A 24,670-nucleotide genomic window follows, 5' to 3' on the forward strand; every position below is an offset into this window, starting at 1 on the left:
AATCTATGGGGGAAGAACTTGCGGTCTTTCCTCCGCTTTCCCCCTCTATGGTTAGCCCTTGGAACACCTGCCCGTGCCTCCGCCTCCTCTCTCTGAACTGCTTTCTCTATGGTTGCCCTCGCTCTCCTCTCAAGGCTCCTCAGCAATTCATAGGCCGCGCCAGGCTGCCCATCTCATCCGGGTCCTTCGGCAGCACAGCCGCAGTACGGCCTAGCGGGAGCGGCGGTGATGGGCAGAGGGGAGGCCCCAGGCGGAGACACTCAGTTCGGTGGCCGCGAGGAGGATGGTGGCGGAAGGGCCTGAGGCTCCCGTCAGTCCCGGCGGGGAGGGGCTCCCGGGGGCCGAGGCTGGTGAGAGGAGGCCGGAGGGGGGCGGGCTGGGCAGCCAAGCAACACAGTTGGATCCTCCCTCCTCCCTGACTGGCAGGGAGGGAGGGAGAGGAGCTGCTTCCTTTGAAACCCGGGAAATTTAAGGGATATCATCAGTAAGGGACAGCAGCGGGACACAGCAGTGGGATAAGGGTGTTTCCCACCAAATAAGGGACAATTGGCAGCTATGCACTGAATGAGCAATAATAGACTGTGATATTGTTTGCTAATTTTAATCGCCCAATACCTGTCGTTTCTTATTTCCTCCCCTTTACAACTATAGGGGGTCAATGCCCCAGAGATCAGGAATGGTCTCTATCAGGGATGAGGAACGTTGTTTTTTTCAGGCTGGGGGGCCACATGTCAGTGGTAAGCAGGGCCAGAGGCAAAAGTGGATGAAGCTACAGATGTGACTCTGAGGTTTTAACACACAGCGCCCTCCATCCATCCAGGCATGCAAAAAGGCTTCATCACAGTTCAGTGATGCCTTCCAGCCAGAGGAAATCTCTCAAAGGGGGCATGGAGTAAAGCCACTGAGGGGTGTGGCCTGACAATGGAGGGTGTGGCCTGGGAGGGGGCGTGGCCTGGGAAGGGTCCCGAGAGCCCCAGAGAGATGTGCAAAGGGCTCTGTTTGGCCCCCTGAGTTTCTCCAGCCCTGATGTTTATCATGATGCTGAGACTGGAGGAGATATTAGGAGTAGGTCTAGCAGATATCTATCTATCTTTCACTCTGAGGTCCTGGGTTGCAACCGTTTAAAATACAACTTTAACAATAGTCTGAAACAAATTACAATCTCAGGAACAGGGTGGGTCCTTAAGACATTATTTTTTGTGTTCTCCCTCTCCCGGTGGGTGGCAACACCAGAACAAGCCTTTTCACGGTGGGCTACCTAATTATGTAAAGCTCTCCCCAGGAAGGCACTCCTGGCACCATCTTTATCTACTTTTAGGTGCCAGGCAAACATATTTTATTTCCACTCTAATTTATTTAAATAATAATTTTTATTAAGTTTTCAATTTTACATTTTAAAATAAACATTTTACAAACTTTAAGATATCCATTGACTTCCCTCCTTCTCCTCCCATGGTTCATTTTACATATCATGCTTTCCTGCATATTTTACTAAACCATTCAAATCAGTTTTCCACTTTTACACCCATCAAAAATTATTTACTCTGTTGAATTTATCTTAGTGCTGCCAGCGTTTTCAGCTGTATCGTTATTTTCCATATATTCAATAAATGTTTTCCACTCTTCTTTAAATATATGTTCTTCTTGCTCTCTTATTCTGTGTGTTAAATCTGCAAGTTCTGCATATTCCGTCGACTTAAGCTGCCAATCCTCTTTAGTTGGGACGTCGCTCACTTTCAATTTTTGAGCTAACAAAACACAGGCCATGGTTGTTGCATACATAAATGACCTTTTCTGACACCTAGGAATTTCTGTCTGGAAAAAGAATCCTGGTTTTTTGAGGAGAAAGTAGTTTTAAACATTATTTTTTTCAATTAATTATAAATCATTTCCCAATATACGTTTACCTTTTCACATGTGCAACTTTTCACTCGGAGTTTTGGCCCTTTATTTAAGAATCTTAGCCAGAAGAATCATAGAATCAGTGATGGGTTTCAAGTACATTCTGTAGCGATAGGCAGCTCATACAGGTGCTTTAGCACAGGTGTGATATGACAGGGGGAAATTCAACAGCAGGGCTATTTCCCAGTGAAGGAGGAAGCTGCAGCTGTTGCTCAGTCCAGTTTGCAGGTTCCTAATGCCTGGGTCCATGTAGCCAAGATGCCTCCATCCAGGAAAGGGGGTAGCTGGTTCACCTGCTGAAACTGGTAAAAGGCGCTTTGGACCACAAAGGCTACCTGAGGCGCCAGCGACAAATATAGATCAAGGTATACCTCCCAGCTATGAATCTGCTCCTTCAGGGGAATTGCAAATCCACCAGGTGGCTTGCCCAACCGATGCAGCTTTTTCCATTGCTGGGAAACAGAACTACAATTTACCGTATTTTTCGCTCTGTAAGACGCACCAGACCACAAGACGCACCTAGTTTTTGGAGGAGGAAAACAAAAACAAAAAATATTCTGAATCTCAGAAGCCAGAACAGCAAGAGGGATCGCTGCGCAGTGAAAGCAGCAATCCCTCTTGCTGTTCTGGCTTCTGGGATAGCTGCGCAGCCTGCATTCGCTCCATAAGACGCACACACATTTCCCCTTACTTTTTAGGAGGGAAAAAGTGAGTCTTATAGAGCAAAAAATAAGGTAATTCCTGCCTGTCATCATACTACTTTTGATAGATGAACTGTTTAGTTAAGTGTTGGAAATCTTTTTCCAGAGCAAAGAAAAAAGAAAATAAAAAAAGCCATAACTGGTGATACAGGGCAGATTTCAGCTGCAACACAACCCCATAAGAATTAGTGGTGGTTCCATGATTCAGAGCTGGAAAGTCATATACCAGCCTGGAATGTATTATAAAGTAATTAAGTTCAGAGGAGAGAAAGAAGCTGGCTATAAAGCAAAAGAATTTATTGGCTTCTTGTAATCCTTTGTGCTAATAGGGTAGGTTTTCCCTCCCTATCACACTTCCTGGCTTTGAGGCAAAAAAGAAGCAAATGTGAGAAGAGATGGCAATATTATTCTGTGCTTTCTTCTTCTTTTTCTTTTTTCCTTTTTCATCCCCATCATCACATTGATCACACAAGCCTAGTTTTTAAAGGAGGAAGTTCAAAGGAATAAGATAACAGGATTCTATGAAGCAGTCAAATTACAATCCACCAGGAAGTGCAGCACAGCCACTTGTGGGTTTAAATCAGACTAAGGATGTTGATCGGAATATAGGTGTCAATTAGCAGCCTCTAATGCCAGAATATCTGTGCTGTCTCTCACTCTTCCTTGTGAATGGTTCACTTCCCCTCTGCACGGATTAAAAGATAATCTCGGCTCTTATCACCAAGCTAAGAACATTAAAAAGCCTACTGCCTCAGGCCAGCGGCTCATTAGGTCTAGCATCCTGATCCTGTTGTTCCAGCTGGAAGATTCAGGGCAAATAAAAGCTGTTGCTTTTTTATGCGGAGCACAGTTCAACTGTGGAACTCACTGCCACAAGAGGCAGTGATGGCCCCTAATGTGAATGGCTTTTTCCCCCTGCTCTCTTCTGAGGTACTAGCCATAATGGCTATACTCTGTCTCCATAATCAAAGGAAGAAATGCTTGTGAGTAGCAGTTTCTGGAAACCACTCGCTGGATCATCACCTTGTCATGGTGAGTGGGCTTGCACGTTCCTATGACCCTTGCGAGCGAAGCCGTCAGGAGTCTGGTACTCCCAGCAGGGTCACCCAAGGCGGTAAGGTCAAAGGGGGGGAGATAGGAGACAGACAAAGAAAGATGGAAGAAGTCCTCAACGGCAGATCGGGCAGAAGATAACAAGCGGTATGTTACAACGGCTGTGAAGGCGGATGATGGCTGCAGCAGATAAGAACCTGCAGGTTGTCATGACACTCATGCCATCGGAAGACTGTGTGTTCGCCAGGGTGCACTGATGGGCTTGTAAAATATGCTTGGCTTGATTTGTAGCTTTAGTATAAACATGGGCTTAGGGTTGTATCCAATGCATGTCCTACTCAAGAGCAGGCCCATTGAAATTGATGGCCATGACTAATTTAGGTCTATTGATTCCAGCGCGTCTGAGTAAAATTTAGTTGCATGCAACTGATATAAGTAAAAAAAACTGCTCCTTTTCCCTTATGGGGTACCTAAGAGCCCATATATAGTCCTTTTGTAGGTTCTCTATCGGTAGGAGAAAATAACAGACCAACCAGAGAATATTGAGAAGCAAAGCAGCTAGTAAGCCTGGTCTTTTATTAACTGTTGCAACAGGGTGCTCCCCCACACGCAGGAGAGAGGAGGAGGACGCAGAGCCATGCATGCAAGCCCTACTATAGACATTTTAAATTGCCCGCACTGGAGTCCAAGACCACCCCCAGAAACATCATACATGTATCACAGAAGGGGTGTAGCCCAAGACCAGATACATCGTACCTACATCACAGAAAAGGCGGTCTACAACAGAAATCTGAGTGCTTTGTTTTTACCCTGTCTGCCAGGTTACCTGTTAATGGTCACTTGATTGAATTACCTGGGGAGCCTGGCCATTCTTTTGTAATGATAATACTTAATTCCTGAGGCAGGTCACAGGCTCACCCTATTCACACCTTAAATTTGACCTGTAGAGAAATATTTGAGGTGACTGAAAGAGTCAAAAAGGCTTTAGGACTTTTCCTATGGGTTTCAGACATGTGGTTTATATATTTATATGTGGGTTTGCTTGGTATATATATATATATATATATATATATATATATATATATATATCATGGAACTTTGAAGTGTCAGGCATAGCTCTAATGGCTTTAGCCCAAACGTAGCAGAGTTTTCCTGCACAGCGAAGAAGCTAGTTGAGGTGGAAATGACTAGTCAGCTAGACTCAGAATAACTATTTACAGGATTTATTAAAAGGGAAAAGAAACCAGCAGAGTTTCTGCATACAAAACAAAGCAAAATAAATCCTTTCTTTCTCTCTCTCTCTCTTAACCATACACAGCACTCCTACTCCTAACACACCTAACACCAAACTGAGCAAGCATTCCTAGATAACAGAGTTGAGTGCTGGTCGTTAACCAATCAGAGTAAGTAGTTTCTAGGTCAAGCAGACCTTGGCTTTCTGCCAAGAGTAAATTGACACTGCCTTGAGTTAATTGTGTGAAGCCAGAATCTGTAAGTTTTCATGAGAATCAATTAACAGAAACTGAACACCCCCTCACAGATTCTGCTGGACAATTAACATCAAATAACACCTATGTAGGAGATTATTTTTCCAGCAAACCTAAACTCTTGCACATTTGCTTGTTCTTTATCTTTGCCAATGGTTTAGTTAATACATCTGCTACATTTTCTTCACTTGATACATAAGTACATGTGATTATATTGTCCTGTACACAGCAACGTACATTTTGGTATTTTACAGAGATATGTTTGGAACGTGATTTGAAACCCTCTGTTTTACTTAAGGTTATACAAGCCTGATTATCAATGTAAACCCGTACTGGTTCTCCACAATTTACATTTAAATCTGCTAACAAATGCTTGAAATAAATCACCTCGTTGCACAATTCACTCAATGCGGCGTACTCGGATTCCGTTGAGGACACACTTACAATGTCTTGCTTGCGTGACCGCCAGCTGATTAAAGCTCCACCGACCATTATGACTAGTCCTGTGACAGATTTTCTATCTGGCAAATTTCCCCAGTCACTATCACAATAGCAGGTCAACATTTCATCCTCTGAAGAATTTAATTGTAACATATAGCCAATTGTCTGTTTGAGGTATCTCAGAACTTGTTTTACCCCTTTCCAGGCATTTAGTGTGGGTTTTGAGACCAATCTACTTAATATGCCTACTGCATAGCTAATATCAGGTCTGGACCACTGTGCTAGATACAATAAACTTCCAATTACAGAATGATATACATCAGGATGTTCAAATTCAGGACTCTCATCTATATGAAGTGTTTTTATGAAACCTGGATCCATAGGCACCACTGCCCCTTTGCAATCCTGCATCCTGTATGTAGTCAGTAGTTGTTTAACTTTGTTCTGCTGACTAATTAGGCAGCTGCCATCTTGGGCCCAGCACACTTCCAACCCTAGATATGTCCTAACCGGGCCTAAGTCTTTCATTTTGAACTTACTGGACAATTGCTTGGCAAACCTTTTAGTTTGTTTATCAGTTTTGCAAGCATACAATACATCATCTACATAAATCAGACAAAACTCTTGATCACTGCCTGTACCACGTACATAAACGCAATTGTCAGCTGTACTCTGCTTGAAACCAAATGACACTAAGGCCTCATGGAAACATTTGTTCCAAGATCTTGCAGCCTGTTTGAGACCATATAGAGCTTTGTTTAATTTCAACACTCTATTGGAACCTGTCTCATAACCAGGCGGTTCGGCTAGATACAGGTCTTCTGATATTGATGCATGTAAATATGCAGTCTGGATATCAAAATGGTTTAACAGGAGTTTTCTCTTTGCTCCAAGCGCTAGAATCAGCCTTACACTTTCTGCCTTAGCAGTAGGGGAAAAAGTCTCGTCATAATCTTTTCCAGGCCTCTGAGAGTATCCTTGAGCCACTAAACGAGCTTTGTATTTGTACTTTCCTGTCACCAGAGGTTTAAGTTTGTACACCCACCTGCAGCCTACAATCTTTGCCCCCTCAGGCGCTGCTACTGGTGTAAAGACCTTGTGCTCATTCAGAGAGGACATCTCTTCCTCCATTGCCTGTTTCCAGAGCTCTGCCTCCTTTTTTGGCAACTTTAACACCTCCTGGAAACTCTTGGGCTCTGCAACTACACTAAACACATTTGCAGTATCCGGAGAAAAACGCACCGGAGGCACTCCTTTGTTTTGTCTTTTAGATCTTCTGGGAGAAAATTTTTCTTCTGACCCACTTTCCTCCTCAGAACTACGACCTCTCTTTTGTTGCTTAGCAACTGGTCTCTGGCTAATTCCACTTTCTTGAGAGCTCTTATCTGAACTTTCCTCCCCCTCAGACTCTGATTCTCTATGTTTACCTTCAGAGTCATGAAGCTCCTGAGAAGGTTCAAACCAAACCTCGGTATTGGCATGTAGTCTCTCCCAGCCACTATGTTCACAAAAACTGGCATTCCTGGAGATCACAATGCCATTTGTCCCTTCAGCAAAGCGGAAACCTTTTCCCAGCTCCTGGTAACCCACAAACACTAACTGTTTAGTCTTAGGGTCTCCCTTCTTTCTCATTTGTTTTGGAATTAATACCCAGGCCTTTGATCCAAACACATGCAAATGGTCAATTTTGGGTTTTTTGTGAAACAATTTAAAGTACGGAGTTGTACCTATTGTTTGATGAAAGAGCCTATTTTGGAGATAACACGCGGTGAGCATGCTCTCCCCCCAATAAGACATGGGCAAATCAGCATCATCAAGCATGGCAAACATCATATCTTGTAAAGATCTATGTTTTCGCTCTGCAACGCCATTCTCCTCTGGGGAAAAAGCGTTCGTTTTTCTATGCCCAATGCCACGCTTTTGTAACCAATCTCTAAAAGCATTTGACATAAATTCGCCTCCTCTGTCCGTCTGAATCCTTCTGAGTTTAATGGACAGAAATCTTTCCACAGATGCCACCCAGCCTTTAAACTTAGTGAACACATCACCCTTATTCTTCATGGGGAAAACCCAAGAGTAACGCGTGGCGTCATCCACAATTGTTAATGAAAAACGCGATCCACCCCTGCTTACAGGAAATGGACCAATTACGTCCATGTGAACCAGCTGTAGCGGTGACTCACTAACTCTGTCACTTCTGGGGTAAGAGATTCTGTGGGTTTTAACCTTTTTACAAACATTACAATCAAGGTACTTGTTACAGCTCTTTAAATCACCCCCATCAGCCAATTTAGACATTTTTAATATACTTTTCCAGCCAGCATGCCCCATTTTCCTATGCAATAAGTGCACACAGTTGTCATGTATAGCTTTGTTATTCACTGCAGGCTGAGATTTACTGACTACTGCTGCAACTTGAGATCCTGCTTTAAGCCAAAACAAGCCTCCCTCTGACTTAGCAGTGCCTAAAATCTCACCAGCCTTCTTAATAATGCAACTGTCTCCTTCAAAATACACTTTAAACCCAGCTTTTAGCAAACAATCTACAGACATCAGATTGCTCCTTAATGAAGGTACACAAAGTACATTTTGCAGGCATTCACGAAGACAAGGAACAAAAACTGCACCCCCCGAAATCACTTCGGAAGTACTTCCGTCTGCTAGAGCCACCTGGCTGCGCTGTGCTGAGTTCTTGGAAACAAACAATTCATCTGAATTTACGATGTGCCGAGACGCTCCCGAATCGACCACCCAGACAGCTTGTTTCTCATCAGCAATCTTGACCTCTGCGGTCACCAGCTGAGCCGACTGTTTTCGTTTGAAGAATTTCTTTTTACGCTGCTGCTGCTGCTGCTGCTGCTGCTGCTCATCTCGTCTCTGCTCCTGCACCGGCCACTGAGACTTGACCAACTCCGGACATTGTCGTTTTAGATGCGCTGAAGACCCACATCGGAAACAACGCCTAACAGCAAACGCTGACTCCTCACCGGTACGCTGCTTTTGCGTCACCTCTGGCACGGCATGAGAACTCCTTCCAAACCGCCCGCCTGTAGAAGCCTCTGCAGCAAACGACCTTTCTTGTCTCTTCTGCCATTCTTCAATCAAACGCCCAGTGACATAACTGACTGATAAATCACGCTCCTGTAAACCTTCTAGAGACAAAACTAAATTATCCCAGCTTTCCGGGAGAGAACTCAAAATAATAGCCACCTTCTCCTGCTGGTCTAACGCACAGTCTCTTTCCTGTAGCGCAGTAAACTTTAACTGTAAACTATGTAGGTGTTCCTGCATTGTAACCCCAGGCTGTAACATTGCCTTGTACAATGCCTTGCGAATGAACAGCTTGGAAACCGCTGTCTCACGCACATGGAGTTCTTTAAGTGCTTGCCACACACCTCTAGCTGTCTTGATTCCCCTCACATACGGCAACTGGGAATCTTCCAGCCCCAAGACAATTGTGGCCCTTGCTCTTTGGTCTTTATCGAGGTCTTCATCATCAGGCTTCGCAGGAAACTTACTCACCACTTGCCAGAGACGATCCCTCTGCAGCACTGCCTGCATGCGTTCTGACCACAGCAAGTAATTGGAGTCATTCAGACGCTCAAAAGCCATCTGAACTGGTTGTGAGGCCATCTTGAGAGCGATGTCCCTGGAACCCGGAACCAGCTACTCACGACCACCGAGAGAGAAAACAGGAACCACAGCAACCAGCATTCACACGCTGCGTCTGTTGTCCTTGTGTCCACTGCGTCACCAGCTCACAACAGTCAGGAACCAACCAGTGTCCATCTGATGCACCAACAGGAACAACAACTTCTGGAACTACTGGAACCAACACCGTTGATGCTGACACCACCACAACTCAGGCTGGCAGCACAATACCCATAACCTCATGGAACTTTGAAGTGTCAGGCATAGCTCTAATGGCTTTAGCCCAAACGTAGCAGAGTTTTCCTGCACAGCGAAGAAGCTAGTTGAGGTGGAAATGACTAGTCAGCTAGACTCAGAATAACTATTTACAGGATTTATTAAAAGGGAAAAGAAACCAGCAGAGTTTCTGCATACAAAACAAAGCAAAATAAATCCTTTCTTTCTCTCTCTCTCTCTTAACCATACACAGCACTCCTACTCCTAACACACCTAACACCAAACTGAGCAAGCATTCCTAGATAACAGAGTTGAGTGCTGGTCGTTAACCAATCAGAGTAAGTAGTTTCTAGGTCAAGCAGACCTTGGCTTTCTGCCAAGAGTAAATTGACACTGCCTTGAGTTAATTGTGTGAAGCCAGAATCTGTAAGTTTTCATGAGAATCAATTAACAGAAACTGAACAATATATATATATATATATATGACCTAAAAATTCTTATAACAAGTATAAACATGGGCTTAGGGTTGTATCCAATGCATGTCCTACTCAAGAGCAGGCCCATTGAAATTGATGGTTGCAACTAATTTAGGTCTATTGATTCCAGTGGGTCTAACCTGAGTAAAATTTAGTTGCATGCAACCTTTAGTATGTTCGGAGGGTTATAGCCAATGTTAGATCTATGCCGAGCAGACCCCTTGGAGTGGATGAACATTGCCTTGCAGATGCAACTGGACTACAACTCCCATCATTCCCATATCCTTTGCCATGCTGGCTGGATCTGATGGGAGTTGTAGTTGGGAGGACCACAAGCTCTGCATCCTGGCTCTAAGCCATCCTTCCCTGACCCGGCAGCCTTCGGAGATGTTTTAGACTACAAATGCCATGGACCCCAACCCAGTAGATGATACTTGGAAATCCAAAAAGGTTTGGAGGGCGTCGGGTTGATGGAGGCTTCTCTGAGCCCAAGATTTAGAAGTGTGTTCCAGGGAACACTGGAGTTCCTTTGAAAGCAGCATCAGGCATTCCTCAGTGAATGTGTAAGAAGGAATCCTGTTGGGCCCATCTGTCCCAGCCTCCTGTTTCCAGCAGTGGAGAGTCAGATGTCAGCCAGAAGCAGAATGCGACAGAGAGTCTCCCACGTTGCTCTCCAACAACTACAACTGGTCTTCAGGTGGTGGTGGTGGGGAGAACGTTGCAAAAGAAGACACACGTGTCCATAAAATTTGCGCATGCTTGTCTATATGTGTAGCTGCACATTTGGAAAGAATTGCTACAATTTAAATAGAAATATAACGCATCTCACCAGAGCAGGGCGGAGAGTGTCACCAAATGATCTGTGTGTCTGCTCAGTCCATGTGCCAACTACTGAGCGAAACTCACCACACACACACACCTAGAATGCTGCCTTATACTGACTTAGATCATTGGCTCAGTATTGTCTACACTGACTAGCAGCAGCACTCTAGGGATTCAGGCAGGGTTCTCTCCCAGTCCTGCCTGGAGATGCCAGGAATTGAACCTGGGACCTTTTGCATGCAAAGCAGATGCTCTGCCACCAAGTTATGGACTTTCACCAGTGTAAGAAGAAATAACCCTACTTAGAGTTATGTATCTTCTAACCACAGAGGCTTTCAAATAGGGCTCCTTCAAAGTGAGGACTCAAATGCCCTTCAAACAGCCAGCCTAGTGTTTTGCAGCATACTTCTCCTGAGCCAGGAGGTTCTACTTAGCTGTGGACTATAGCTGTTGTTGTTTAGTTGTTTAGTCGTGTCTGACTCTTTGTGACCCCATGGACCAGAGCACGCCAGGCACTCCTGTCTTCCACTGCCTCCCGCAGTTTGGTCAAACTCGTGTCCAACCATCTCATCCTCTGTCGTCCCCTTCTCCTTGTGCCCTCCATCTTTCCCAACATCAGGGTCTTTTCCAGGGAGTCTTCTCTTCTCATGAGGTGGCCAAAGTATTGGAGTCTCAGCTTCAGGATTTGTCCTTCCAGTGAGCACTCGGGGCTGATTTCCTTCAGAATGGAGAGGTTTGTTCTTCTTGCAGTCCATGGGACTCTCAAGAGTCTCCTCCAGCACCACAATTCAAAAGCATCTATTCTTCGGCTATCAGCTTTCTTTGTGGTCCAGCTCTCACTTCCATACATGACTACTGGGAAAACCATGGCTTTAACTTTTTATACAAACAATACACACCATATGTTGAAAGCACATTTAAAGCATAGACTTTCCTCAAAGAATCCTGGGAACTATAATTTACTCATCACAGAGCTACAATTTCCATCACCCTTGACAGACTACAGTTCTCAGGATTCTTTGAGGGGAAGCCATGTGCTTTCAACAAAGCAACTACTCTATTCCGAACTTAAAAATGGAATGCGTAATGCTGGTGGTCAACAAAAGAGGTTTAAAGGCAAATCTAAAAAAATGTAGTATAAACACTGACAACTGGAAAACACTGGCCTGCAAGCATTCCAATTGGAGAACAACCTTTACCAAAGGTGTCATGGACTTTGAAGACACTCGAACTCGGAACGCAAGGGAGAAACGTGCTAAGAGGAAGGCACGCTTGGCAAATCCACACCGTGATCAACTCCCGCCCGGGAACCAATGTCCCCACTGTGGAAGGATGTGTGGGTCCAGAATTGGCCTCCACAGTCACTTATGGACTCATTGTTGAAACCGTGTTTATGGAAGACAATCTTACTCGGCTACGAGTGATCGCCAAAGAAGTGTGTGCAGCCTAATAGATCTCCCATCCTTGAATTTCTCTAATCCACTTTGAAAGCCTTAAAGGGTGATTTTTAACTTTTCCACATGGGGTTTTCCCATTATAACTTCTAGAGCCCTGGGGAAAGAACCCTGAAACTCGGGGGCGTTTATGTGCATGCTTGAAAAAGTTTTCTTTTAAGCGACATCCACAACATCTCCCCAAAAAAGACAAAATTGCAGACAGTGATTCACCAGAGACAGATCAGTCCCAAACAGGCTTGGTCGGTGTGTAGAAACCAAGCATTTGTCTCCAGCAAAATGTTTCTCTCTGACCACACTAGTGGTGTGACGGAGCTCCAATGCGCTGCTGGAATGAATTTCGTTCGTTATTGCTCAATCCGCCCCTTTGCAAGGAGAGACGGTCTTGGCAGCCTCCTCTGCTTTCCAGCAGCAGCAGCAAAGCAACGCTTTCCAAGAGGAGAGCGCAGATCGGGAGAGGGCAAGATTCTGCAGACTCACAGCCAGCACCCTCAACTCTGACAGGCAGCGGCTCTCTCTGAGCCGATCAGGCAGCGTGTGCATGCGCCTCTTCCACGCCCCTTCCACAACTCCTGCCAACTCGGGGCTGCTTTGTATAATGGGACGTGGGAACGCCTGCCTGCGGGAGCATGTGCTCTGCCACTGATCCTGGCTCGCAGCGCACGCCCTCCTTAAGACTGTTTGCAAACCCAGAACCTTGAAAGGAGCAAAGAGAAGCCGATCCACAAGGACAGCACGAGACAGCCATGCCCATCTCGAGGAAGTTCAGAGGGCAAACTTCACCCACTGTTGGGCTATAAAGAATATTGCTGGGTGTTCCCTGCTCCACTCAAGGTGCATGTATGTGCATATACTGAAGATCTCTCTCTATATATATATATCTGCCTTCTTTCCATTTGGGGCATTCGCTGCAAACAGAGCAGCAACTCAGAGAACTGACAGCAGGAGCGTTTAAAATGAAGACTGAAAATCAATACACGGGCGGCGTGCCATGCGAAGGCAGGAAGGGGGTGAGTGTCTGGCAGGCAGACGACGCTGTTTCCTTGTCTTTTTCTGTGGGCATGTGGGTCGAGGGGTAAACGGGAAAAATACAGTAGAATTTTGCCAATTGCAACACAGAACCTCTTGTTTTACAACAGCATATCCCAATTTTAATGCGGAATGTTGGAGGGTGTGGACTCAGACCACAGTCTGTTTGCTGCTGGATCTTGGAAACAGGCCTGTTTCTAAGGATTTTTTTTCAGGGTGTGTTGGTGGGGGGGTGGGGGTGGCAGGGTCACTGCAAGACAGAAAAGGCTGAGGGTTTGGCGAAGTTCCCCTGGTCACAAAACCCCATGACATAAAGGTCCAAAAAGACACGTTGTCAGAAGAGCAGGTGGTTGTGCACTGAAAAATATTGGCATTTTATTTTTATTTTATTTTTTAGAAAAAGAGGCAATGGAGTTATGATGTTGAGAATTTGAGGCACCCGGGTTCCAACCTTACAGACATCTTTGCACAATATTGATTGGGCAACATTTTGGCATGCTGGCAATCAGCATCCGATGTCTGAGATTCCGTTTTCTGTAGTCTTTTAAGCACCGTGCAGTTTTTCCTTGGTCTGCAACATTCTTTTTTTGTTCCAAGCAAGGAGCCTGTGCATGCCCAACAGCACTGCAGGGAAACAAGGGGAGATAATCTGCCCTGCTAATTGCCAAAGGTGCAGGGGTGGCGTGACTTGCAAACAACCCAACCCTGGGCTGGCAGGGTTTTTATTACTGCAGGCACGCATCCATGAAGCAGCAGGCAGTTCCACAGGTGCACTTTGAATCTCTTCACTGCTGACTGGTGATGCATGGTTTGGGTCACAGCCCTCAGAGAATGCATTGTAGGTCCGCGGAGAAGGCAGAGACATCTTGAGCCAACCCTAGGTAAAGGTAAAGGGACCCCTGACCATTAGGTCCAGTCGCTGACGACTCTGGGGTTGCAGCACTCATCTTGCTATATTGGCCGGGGGAGCCGGCATACAGCTTCCAGGTCATGTGGCCAGCATGACTAAGCCGCTTCTGTCAAACCAGAGAAGCACACAGAAACGCCGTTTACCTTCCCACCGGAGTGGTACCTATTTATCTACTTGCACTTTGGCATGCTTTCGAACTGCTAGGTTGGCAGGAGCAGGGACCGAGCAATGAGAGCTCACCCCATCACGGGGATTCGAACTGCCGACCTTCTGATCGGCAAGCCGTAGGCTCTGTGGTTTAATCCACAGCGCCACCTGCGTCCCATTTGAGCCAACCCTACAGACCCATAAATGTGAGCGTGAGACCCAGGAGCCGTTTGTCAATGACAAAATGCCCAGCCTAAAACATATGAATTAGTAGTGAAGTGAGTGCCTCTGAGCGTGTACTGAGTTCCTAGTGTTTAGTTCTCAAAGGGAGACTTTCCAGAGCCTGATTTTAGGCAGTTACGCTTTCTGGCCTGGATGCTCAACCCAACCCAAGCCTGTAGAGGTTGGATGTGCCAATTTGGTAATGCATTCTGCACATGCTCAGAGTCATAGCATGGGGGAAGTGTCCCATTCTACCAAGAATAAATGTTGCACTTTTGCATGCTGTGGTATGCAATTTCCCCATGAGAGAAGCAGAAATGGCAAGCCAGCTGTGCACTAAAGTTGGCATCAGCCCCATACCTTTTCAAAATACCTGGAGGTCTCTTGCGTAGAAGATGACAAAGACTTGCAAGGCTGCCTTCACACTGTACATTTAAAAGAGCATGGCTTCCTCACAGAGTATCCTGGGAACCGTAGCTCACAGCGCCCTTAACAAACTACTGCCCCAACCAGCATAGCCAATGGTCAGGAAGGACGCGAGTTGCAATTGAAGATAATTGCTCCATGGACAGTAGACCAGTCCCTGGAAGTCGCTGAAAGCTAGAAGTTCAAAGGACTTTAACATCAGCTGAACCAGAATGACTGAAAGACTCCATAATTCAAGAGAGTAAAACCACGTTCGCACCATTCATTTATAATGCTACGGAACCATTTAAACAGTCGTGGCTTCCCCCATAGAAACCTGGGGGCTGCAGTTTGTTCAAGGTGCTGAGAGTTGTTAGGAGACTCCCTATTCCCCATTTAAAGTGGTATGATACTGCTTTAAATGTACAGTGTGAATGCTGTGCATACACTGAATTTTTAAAGCACATTGTTCCCCCTTAAGAATGCTGGGAACTGTAGTTCACCCCTTGGAACTATAATTCTCAGCACCCTTAACAAACTACAGATCCCAGGATTGGTTTTTTTTGGGGGGGGGGAATCATGTACTTTAAATGTGTGGTGTGCCCATGTATGTTCTCTCCTGAGAGCAAATCGATCAGAAGGACTTAAGTGGAGGAAGACTGATTGCCTCTTTTTGGTGAGAGCCATTCAACAGTGGAACCAGTTACAGTACCTAGGAATTGGTGTTGGGTCTCACTTAAGAATATAAGAGGAGCCCTGCAGGATCAGGCCAAGAGCCCATATAGTCCAACATCCTGCTCTTGCCAGTTGTCTTTGGGGAACCCTCAAGCAGGCCTGAGCACTTGAGGGCTGTCCCAAGTTGATAGCTATCATCGCCTTCTGTGGGAGGGAGTTCCATAGATTAACATGTTACAGAAAAATCTAGGTGCAAGGCTGCTCAGTCACCCAGCTCGTCAGGCAGAGCCTGCGGGTTCCTGTGGAATAAAGGAAGGAGTCCAGCCACCAACTGGAGCAAATAGCTGTAGACCAAAGTTTATTGTGTAACAGGTTCAAAGAGGAATTTTGAATCCCGAGGATGGGTGACAAGGACTTTTAAAAGCTTCTATCTTATCCCAGCATACAGTTAATTAAGCATCATCACTACATCATTGCTACATCAGAAAAGGGGAGGGTTATACATGATTGAGGGAAGCCGGTGGCGCTGTGGGTAAAAGCGGTGGAATGAAGGAAACTGGCAAAGGAGTTGATTTTATATGATTTTTAAAGCTAGGTAACTTCCCTGAGCTGTCAAGTCGAAATGATACATTTATGCATAATATTTGCAACATTCAACAACTTTAAACATGTGCCCCGCTCCCCGTAATTTCCGTAACAAACTTTGTGCTGCACAAAGAAGCACTTTTATTTTATGTGTCTTGAATCTTCCAACATTCAGCTTCATTGGAGCCCCACGAATTCTAGTGTTGACAGAGGGAGAAAAAAACTTTCCCTGAACTGAAAAAAATCCCAAATGCTGCAACCATCTAACTGTTGCAGTTAGGGAGGCGATGCGCCAGCAATAAATCTGCCTCCGGGGTGCTTGGGTGGGCGCCAGAATATGTCAAGGGGGGGGCAGGGAGGTGGGAGGAGGAGAGAGAGCAAAAAGGTCAACTGTGGTCATTGGGAAGGCCTGGGTCCTCAATGGAAAATATGATCCACCTTCCTGGAAGACGGGGAACGAAACTCTTTATGCCCTGGCAGTGTTTTAAAAAGCCCCCAGCTGCAACCTTGGCCAGAAGTGCCACGTTGTTTATAGGCTGGTACCTTGTGATGTGGAAGGATCTTTCGGAACGTGCGTGGAAAGGTCATCCATCCTTCCTAAATTGTTCAGCTAGAAATACAGGACTTTTTTCCGGGGGTGGGGGGTGGGAGGGAGTGATGGAAAAACCCATCCAATATTTTCTCCATGTCTTTGCTTTTTAAATGTTGGTGAGTTTGGATCTGCACGTCGCTCTGGGGCTTCTTAAAAAGAGAAAGCAATGAATGAATGAAATGAATAATCCTAATACAGTGGTACCTCAGGTTAAGTACTTAATTCGTTCCGGAGGTCCGTTCTTAACCTGAAACTGTTCTTAACCTGAAGCACCACTTTGGCTAATGGGGCCTCCTGCTGCTGCCACGCCGCCGGAGCACGATTTCTGTTCTCATCCTGAAGCAAAGTTCTTAACCTGAAGCACTATTTCTGGGTTAGCGGAGTCTGTAACCTGAAGCGTATGTAACCTGAAGCGTATGTAACCTGAGGTACCACTGTAATGGCTCAAAGAAAAAGGGAGCCGGTCTTGTAAGGTAAGCCAGGCTAAGAGATCATGCCTGGCCCAAGGTCACTGAGTGAGTGTCATGGCTGAGTATGGATGTGTAGTTAGGCTAGTTGAGCCTTTGGGTCCCTTCCAACTCTATAGTTCTATTAACTCCGCATGGGACTGCAGATCCATCCTTCTGGACCCGTACATGAAAAGTTAAGCTGCCATTTCTCATCACAGCACTGTGCTGTTTTGAACAGTTGGTAACAGATGTCAGGGCAACGGTGTTCCTCTAGCTTTTTCCTAGCCTAAGCCATACTTTCCTGGTTTTTCAAACAGGATTAAATAGGTTCTTGCAGGGTAAATGATTAATTAATACAGAAGGTTTGCCTTCAAAGTAGGACAGAAACTTTCCTGGACTGAGGGCCACATTCCCTTCTGGGCAACCTTCCGAGCGCCAAAAGCCAGTGGTGGGTGTGGCCAGAGACAAAAGTGGGTGGGGCAACGAATGACCTTTTTTTAAACCTTTTGTGTACAAGGCTAGTTCCTGCAAATACTGTCCTTCATCCCAGCAAGAGGCATGATCAGAGTTCAAGGACACATTTCCACCTGGGGGTGTGGTCTTGGGGTGCGAATTAGAGCCGGCAAAGGGGGTGTGGCTTGGGAAGAGTTCCGAGGGCCGGATAAGAGAGGTGAGGAGGGCCACATGTGGTTCCTTGCTCTTTGCACGTTTGGGATAAGGAAGGACACTTCCTGGGCTGATTTTAGGAAGCTGGTTCACCCTCCAACCACTCTCACCTCTTCTTGCCTGCAGAGAATGACCCTCGTCCTCAGCTTGGTGACCTTCGTGGCTGCCTTTGGTTCATCTTTCCAGTACGGCTACAACGTCTCCGTGATAAACTCTCCAGAACTGGTAGGTAGAGTCTCTGTGCTCGCTCACACCTTTTCCACTTTGCATCACCGGAGCCCAGAGATCCCTTTCTCCTCATGCAGATAGGCCAGCGCAATAAACTTGCTGATTTAATGCTGCATTTTACAATGTTGCAACCCACCCACCCTGTGGCCTTAGGACTGGAAAGTATTAATAATAATATAAAGACTTTCTTTGTTGATAGAACTTTGAGCACCATCAACCAGAAATGGTGAACGTTGACATGGTTTACATCAGGTAAAGGGGAAGCTGTGGCCTCCCAGAGGTTGTTGTACTCCAATACCCATCGTCCAGAGCGACCAGTCCTCATGGACGATGGGTTCTGTAGTCCCACAACATCCGGAAATCCGCAGGTTCCCTGTTCTTGGCTTACTTAGAAGAGGGCATTGTTAATGAACCTGTGATACCTCTCTTCTTCCAGTTCATGAAAGCTTTTTACAACGAAACCTACTATGAAAGGAATGGGGAATACATGAGCAAGGACATGATAACAGCCCTCTGGTCGATCACAGTGTCTTTCTTCCCACTTGGAGGGTTCTTTGGGTCGCTTTTGGTTGGCCCCATGGTGAACAAATGCGGCAGGTAAGCAAAGCGTGATTCTGGCTCACATTGCTGGTTGTGGTGTGATGCAGAGGGGGTGCAAAGCAAGAGCAGCCAGGATAGGGCCTTCTAGATGTTGTTGCCCTAAAGGGTTTACAACTTCCCGTGGCTCCTGGGAGCACCAGCCAGAAAGGAGTCTCTCTTCTGCTCCTGTCTCTGCATGAGTGCCGTCTCTGACTTTTTATTATGACTGATTGAAACAGGTATGGGGAGCTGGTGACCACACCAGATTCTTGTTGTCGGACTCTGCTGCAAAAGTTCCAAATATTGGTATAGGAATTCAAGAGTGGCTTGTGAGAGCCATGTGGTTGAGCTGGAGCAACCAGCTCAAACCTCTTCCCAAGCTGACCTTCTTAGGTAGACTGGGGAAGAACAAAGGCTTGCTTGCTATTGTTTAGTCATTTAGTTGTGTCTGACTCTTCATGACCTCATGGACCAGAGCATGCCAGGCACTCCTGTCTTCCACTGCCTCCCGCAGCTTGGTCAGACTCATGTTCGCAGCTTTGACAACACTGTCCAACCATCTCGTCCTCTGTCGTCCCCTTCTCCTTGTGCCCTCAATTTTTCCCAACATCAGGGTCTTTTCCACGGAGTCTTCTCTTCTCACGAGGTGGCCAAAGCTGCTTTGCCGTGGCGAAGGGGCTTGAATAACTCGAAGAAGCTATGAGCAGGGCCACCCAAGGCTTGCTCACCTACTGTATTTTTCGCGCTATAAGATGTACCTGACCATAAGACGCACCTAGTTTTAGAGGAGGAGAACAAGAAAAAAAAGATTCTCTCCCTTTCTGCGCAGCGCTTCTCCAGCAAAGCTGGAGGAGAAATGGAAGGGGCTCCGTTTCTCCTCCCGCTTCGCTGAAGGGGCGCTGCACAGCTCTCCCTCTCTGCGCAGCACCTCTTCAGCACTAAAGAGGCGCTGCACAGAGAGGGAAAGCTGTGCAGCGCTTCTCCAGCAAGAGGGATTGCTGCGCAGTGAAAGCAGCGATCCCTCTTGCTGTTCTGGCTTCTGGGATAGCCGTGCCAAGCCTCTTTGGGGCAGGGGGAGTGTTCCTCCCATTGCCCTGAAGAGGCTTCGCGCAGCTATCCCTGAAGCCAGGAGAGCAAGAGAGATTGGTGCGTACCGATCCCTCTAGCTCTCCTGGCTTCAGCGATAGCTGCGCAGCCTGCATTCGCTCCATAAGACGCACATACATTTCCCCTTACTTTTTAGGAGGGGAAAAGTGCGTCTTATAGAGCGAGAAATACGGTATTTCCTCTCCAGGTGAGGGGAAGTGACTAGGCTAAGCCTGGCAGGACAGCTTGCTCTACTATGGCATTAACCATTAACTTAAGCATGTTGGTTATATGAGACTGGTTAACCCACACTTCCCTCCCTCCCTCCCCAGAAAGGGCACCTTACTGATCAACAATATCTTCTCCATCATCCCTGCAATTCTCATGGGAGCCTCCAAGGTGGCCAAGACTTTCGAAGTGATCATCGTCTGTCGGATCATCATTGGCATCTGTGCAGGTGAGCGCAGCAGAGCACCTGAGCACCTGTCTCAAGTTACCTTCTTAAGAAGGCCTGCCTTTCTGGGACCTCTAATCAGACCTTTCCTCTGGGGTGGGTTCGGATACGCTGCACCCTTTTCTTGTCGTTCCCAGATTCATCTGCATTTGTCTTGCTGTCTTTTCCACCAGGCTTGTCTTCCAACGTTGTCCCCATGTACCTGGGAGAGCTGTCTCCCAAAAACCTAAGGGGGGCCGTGGGAGTGGTCCCGCAGCTCTTCATCACCATCGGGATCCTCGCTGCTCAGATTCTGGGCATGCGGATGATCCTCGGAAGCACAGAAGGTAAATGAGGAATGCGTCGAGTTTCCTGCTCCGATAACATTTTATTTACCGTATTTTTTGCTCTATAAGACTCACTTTTCCCCTCCTAAAAAGGCGAAATGTGTGTGCGTCTTATGGAGCGAATGCAGGCTGCACAGCTATCCCAGAAGCCAGAACAGCAAGAGGGATTGCTGCTCTCACTGCGCAGCCATCCCTTTTGCTGTTCTGGCTTCTGAGATTCAAAATATATTTTTTCTTGTTTTCCTCCTCCAAAAACTAGGTGCGTCTTGTGGTCTGGTGCATCTTATAGAGTGAAAAATACGGTATCTGTTTAGAGAGGCTTTTTTAAAATAAAAAAACCTCCTGCTCTTCAGCCAAAGAGGCTCCCAGAACTGCTTGCATTAAAAAAAACAAGAACAAGACAAGCTACCTAGTTCCCAGAATTGCAATCTAAAAGACATGACACAAAAGAGGAAAGGGATAGGGAGGGCGGAGGAAAAGCAGAGTGAAAATAGTTGCAGAATGTGGGGGGAATGAATAAATTTGTGGAGGGCAAAGCTGCAAACAGCTACTAGACACAATGACTTGCGTTCTGCTTCCACCAACACAAGCAGCATGCCTCTAAATGCCCAAAGCCCTGCAGTTACTGCCTGTCAGTGTAGGCAATACTGACCTCAATGGACCTATGACCTGACTCAGTGTAAGAGAGCTTCCTGTGTCCAACAGGCTGCTATTATTATCTTGTGAACTACCCTGAGATATTATGACGAAGGGTGGTATAGAAGTCTAATAAATAAATGGGAATAAAAATAGATGACTGACTTACGCAGCACGTAGTTAAACTGTGGAATTGGCTTCTGCAGGAGGCAGCAGTGACCACCAATCGGAATGGCTTTGAGAGAGGATTAGACACATGCCAGGAGGTCAAGTCTCTAGACTGCTAATAGCCACAATGGTTATGTTCTTCCTCCATTTGCCCAAAGCAGTAATGCTTCTGAATCCCAGTTGCTGGGAATCGCAAAGGGCTTCCCATAATGGGCATCTGGTTTGGCCGCTGTGAGGACAGGATGATGCGGGTGGTGCTGTGGTCTAAACCACTGAGCCTCTTGGGCTTGCCGATCAGAAGGTCGGCGGTTCGAATCCACGCGATGGGATGAGCTGCCGTTGCTCTTTCCCAGCTCCTGCCAACCTAGCAGTTCAAAAGCACACCAGTGCAAGTAGATAAATAGGTACCGCTGCAGCGGGAAGGTAAACGGCGTTTCCGTGCACTCTGGTTTCTGTCACGGTGTCCCATTGAGCCAGAAGCGGTTTAGTCCTGCTGGCCACAGGACCCGGAAAGCTGTCTGTGGACAAACGCTGGTTCCCTCAGCCTGAAAGCGAGATGAGTGCCACAACCTCATAGTCACCTTTGACTGGACTTAACTGTCCGGGGGTCCTTTGTTTGCTTGTTTTTTTACCTTTTTACCTTTGGCCTGATCCAGCAAGCTCTCCTCATGTGTCTTATTCTGTTGCAGGCATAGCAACATTTCTCTTTTTTCTCATGTTGCAGGCTGGCCAATTCTGTTGGGTCTAACTGGGATCCCTGCAGTACTGCAGCTTTTCCTGCTTCCCTTTTTCCCTGAAAGTCCCAGGTACCTGCTGATCCAGAAGGGAGATGAAGCGAGTGCCAAAGCAGGTAAAACACCTACTTATAAGATGCAATCTAAAATGGAGGGAGGTCTTAAGCTACTGAAAGTAAATGGGGACCTTTATATTTCCAGCTGTCCTTTGCCAACAAAAAAATTGCCACTGTTTTTTGTGTTGGATATGTGCTATATGGTAATTTATGGACCTAATAGATATCTAAAGCCATTTGCGCATGCTGCCATGCAACCAGTCCATGCAGAATGTAGGCACCCTATATAGAGAAATGAGCAAACCAGTGATATTCTAGGGAGCAGGCTAGCAGGCGGGGCCCATTACTTACATCATAGGAGCCTACAAAGCACTGTTGCTGTATGTAGGTTTTATTTTATTTGTTTTTTGTCTTATATTTTGGAAATGCACATCCAGTTGTTTTTTTCCTTTAATTTTTTTTTGGCGCCCCCAAGAGAGTGGGGCCCTAAGCTATAGCTTGTTTAGCTTATACATAAAGCAGTCGTGAAAGTAAAGGACGCCTGCTTCTTGGGAGAAAAGCAATGACAAACCTCGAGAGCATCTTAAAAAGCAGAGACATCACCTTGCCAACAAAGGTCTATATAGTTAAAGATATGGTTTTCCCAGTAGTGATGGAAGTGAGAGCTGGCCCATAAAGAAGGCTGATTGCCGAAGAATTGATGCTTTTGAATTATGGTGCTGGAGGAGACTCTTGAGAGTCCCATGGATGGCAAAAAGATCATTCTGAAGGAAATCAGCCCTGAGTGCTCACTGGAAGGACAGATCATGAAGCTGAGGCTCCAATACTTTGGCCACCTCATGAGAAGAGAAGACTCCCTGGAAAAGACCCTGATGTTGGGAAAGATAGAGGGCACAAGGAGAAGGGGACGACAAAGGACGAGATGGTTGGACAGTGTTCTTGAAGCTACAAACATGAGTGTGACCAAACTGCGGGAGGCAGTGGAAGACAGGCGTGCCTGGCGTGCTCTGGTCCATGGGGTCATGAAGAGTCGGACACGACTAAACAACAACAAAAATCCACCACTGGGAGGGAGGCTGGGTAGAGGAGAGCAATATGAAACTACATCTAACAAGTGTGTATTTTACTACCTGCAAACTGCTATGGAGGCATACAAACAACTCCTTGCTCGGTTATCCTGTCTCCGAGAGTGGTAGGATATCTGTAAAAAGTCCAAACTCATAACTTAAGGGGCAGCTTCTTGCTGGTCAAACCAAAGCTATCTCCTGTGGCCTGAGCTCAGGTGTGACACAGCCTCTGAATACCTGTGGTCCCTCCCAATGACGCTGAACTCCAGCTCCTGTCAATGCCTGCAGGGGCTGATGGGAGTTGTAGCCCAAAACGTCTAGAGAATGGATTGACAGTGGTTTTCCAAAGGGGGCATTACCCCCCCCAGGGGAGAAGTGGGATTGCCCGGAGGGTGCTGGCGGTGTAACTTACCAACAGTCTTTGAATTGCTGGATCAAGTCCATCTATTTTTGTTGAATTAATTGAACTAGTTTTAATTGGATTGTGAATAAATGTGCGATTAATCATTACCAGGGGTGCCAACTTGGATAAAATATTGGAGAGGGGGGCAGGTAAGCCCTGCCCTACATAATCACAAGACGTGGTTCACGCACATCATTTGAATGTCAACGCCTGTCAACTTCGGGGGTGCCCGACTCCCTCAAATATTTTATCGATCGTTACTGTTTTATTGATCGTTACTGTTTTAAATGTTATTGTGTTACTGTCTTCCTTAGTGGGTTGTGCAGACCGCTATTCTGAATACAGTGGTACCTCGGGTTAAGTACTTAATTTGTTCTGGAGGTCCGTTCTTAACCTGAAACTGTTCTTAACCTAAAGCATCACTTTAGCTAATGGGGCCTCCTGCTGCTGCCGCGCCGCCAGAGCACGATTTCTGTTCTCATCCTGAAGCAAAGTTCTTAACCCAAGGTAATTTTTCTGGGTTAGCGGAGTCTGTAACCTGAAGCGTATGTAACCCGAGGTACCACTGTAATGCCTTTTATAGAGCAGCTGGGCAGGATGGCACTGGGGTTGGGTCTATGGAACCAAGGACCCATGAAGGTTTAGGAACCGCTGCTGTTCATGAATGAACAACCTTGTGAGTGGCGTGGGCTGCAGGCAAAGCACCTCCAGTCTTTTCTGCCAGGTTCCTGCCACCTTGGTGACCTTCCTTCCTTCTTCCCATCCAGCCCTGAAGAAGCTGAGGGGCTGGGATGACGTAGAGGAGGAGATGGAGGAGATGCGCCTGGAGGACCAGGCGGAGAAAGCCGAGGGGCGGATGTCCGTGCTGACCCTCTTCACCTACCGAGGCCTCCGCTGGCAGCTCATCTCCATCATCGTGATGATGGCGGGGCAGCAGCTCTCCGGGATTAACGCAGTAAGTAAACCAGCATCCCAAGTAACACTTGACCATCATTGGGTGTGATGGGCCTCACTAGAAGGGGATCTAAGAGCAACTTCGCCATGTCTCCT

At 46.5% G+C, this 24,670-nt stretch overlaps 1 protein-coding gene across 3 annotated transcripts in view; it reads left to right on the top strand.

The window, feature by feature from the left end:
• Nucleotides 1-24,670, top strand: part of LOC310683726 (solute carrier family 2, facilitated glucose transporter member 5-like) — a 43,803-nt gene that overhangs the window by 9,082 nt on the left and 10,051 nt on the right. For 2 of the 3 annotated variants that reach the window (XR_014514508.1, XM_083454048.1), the window contains exons 1-7: nucleotides 12,577-13,213; nucleotides 18,010-18,108; nucleotides 18,548-18,708; nucleotides 20,109-20,233; nucleotides 20,404-20,556; nucleotides 22,085-22,210; nucleotides 24,388-24,575. Coding sequence is in view for 2 of the 3 variants with exons in the window: in XM_083454048.1 (XP_083310174.1) it covers nucleotides 13,160-13,213; nucleotides 18,010-18,108; nucleotides 18,548-18,708; nucleotides 20,109-20,233; nucleotides 20,404-20,556; nucleotides 22,085-22,210; nucleotides 24,388-24,575 (906 nt within the window). In the remaining variant the exon portion in view is untranslated. Of the gene's footprint in view, nucleotides 1-12,576; nucleotides 13,214-18,009; nucleotides 18,109-18,547; nucleotides 18,709-20,108; nucleotides 20,234-20,403; nucleotides 20,557-22,084; nucleotides 22,211-24,387; nucleotides 24,576-24,670 lie in introns of those variants that run through there. The other variant, XM_083454049.1, reaches the window with a different exon arrangement.

Source organism: Podarcis tiliguerta (assembly GCF_965153285.1).
Source record: "Podarcis tiliguerta genome assembly, chromosome: 8".
NCBI classification, from domain to species: domain Eukaryota; kingdom Metazoa; phylum Chordata; class Lepidosauria; order Squamata; family Lacertidae; genus Podarcis; species Podarcis tiliguerta.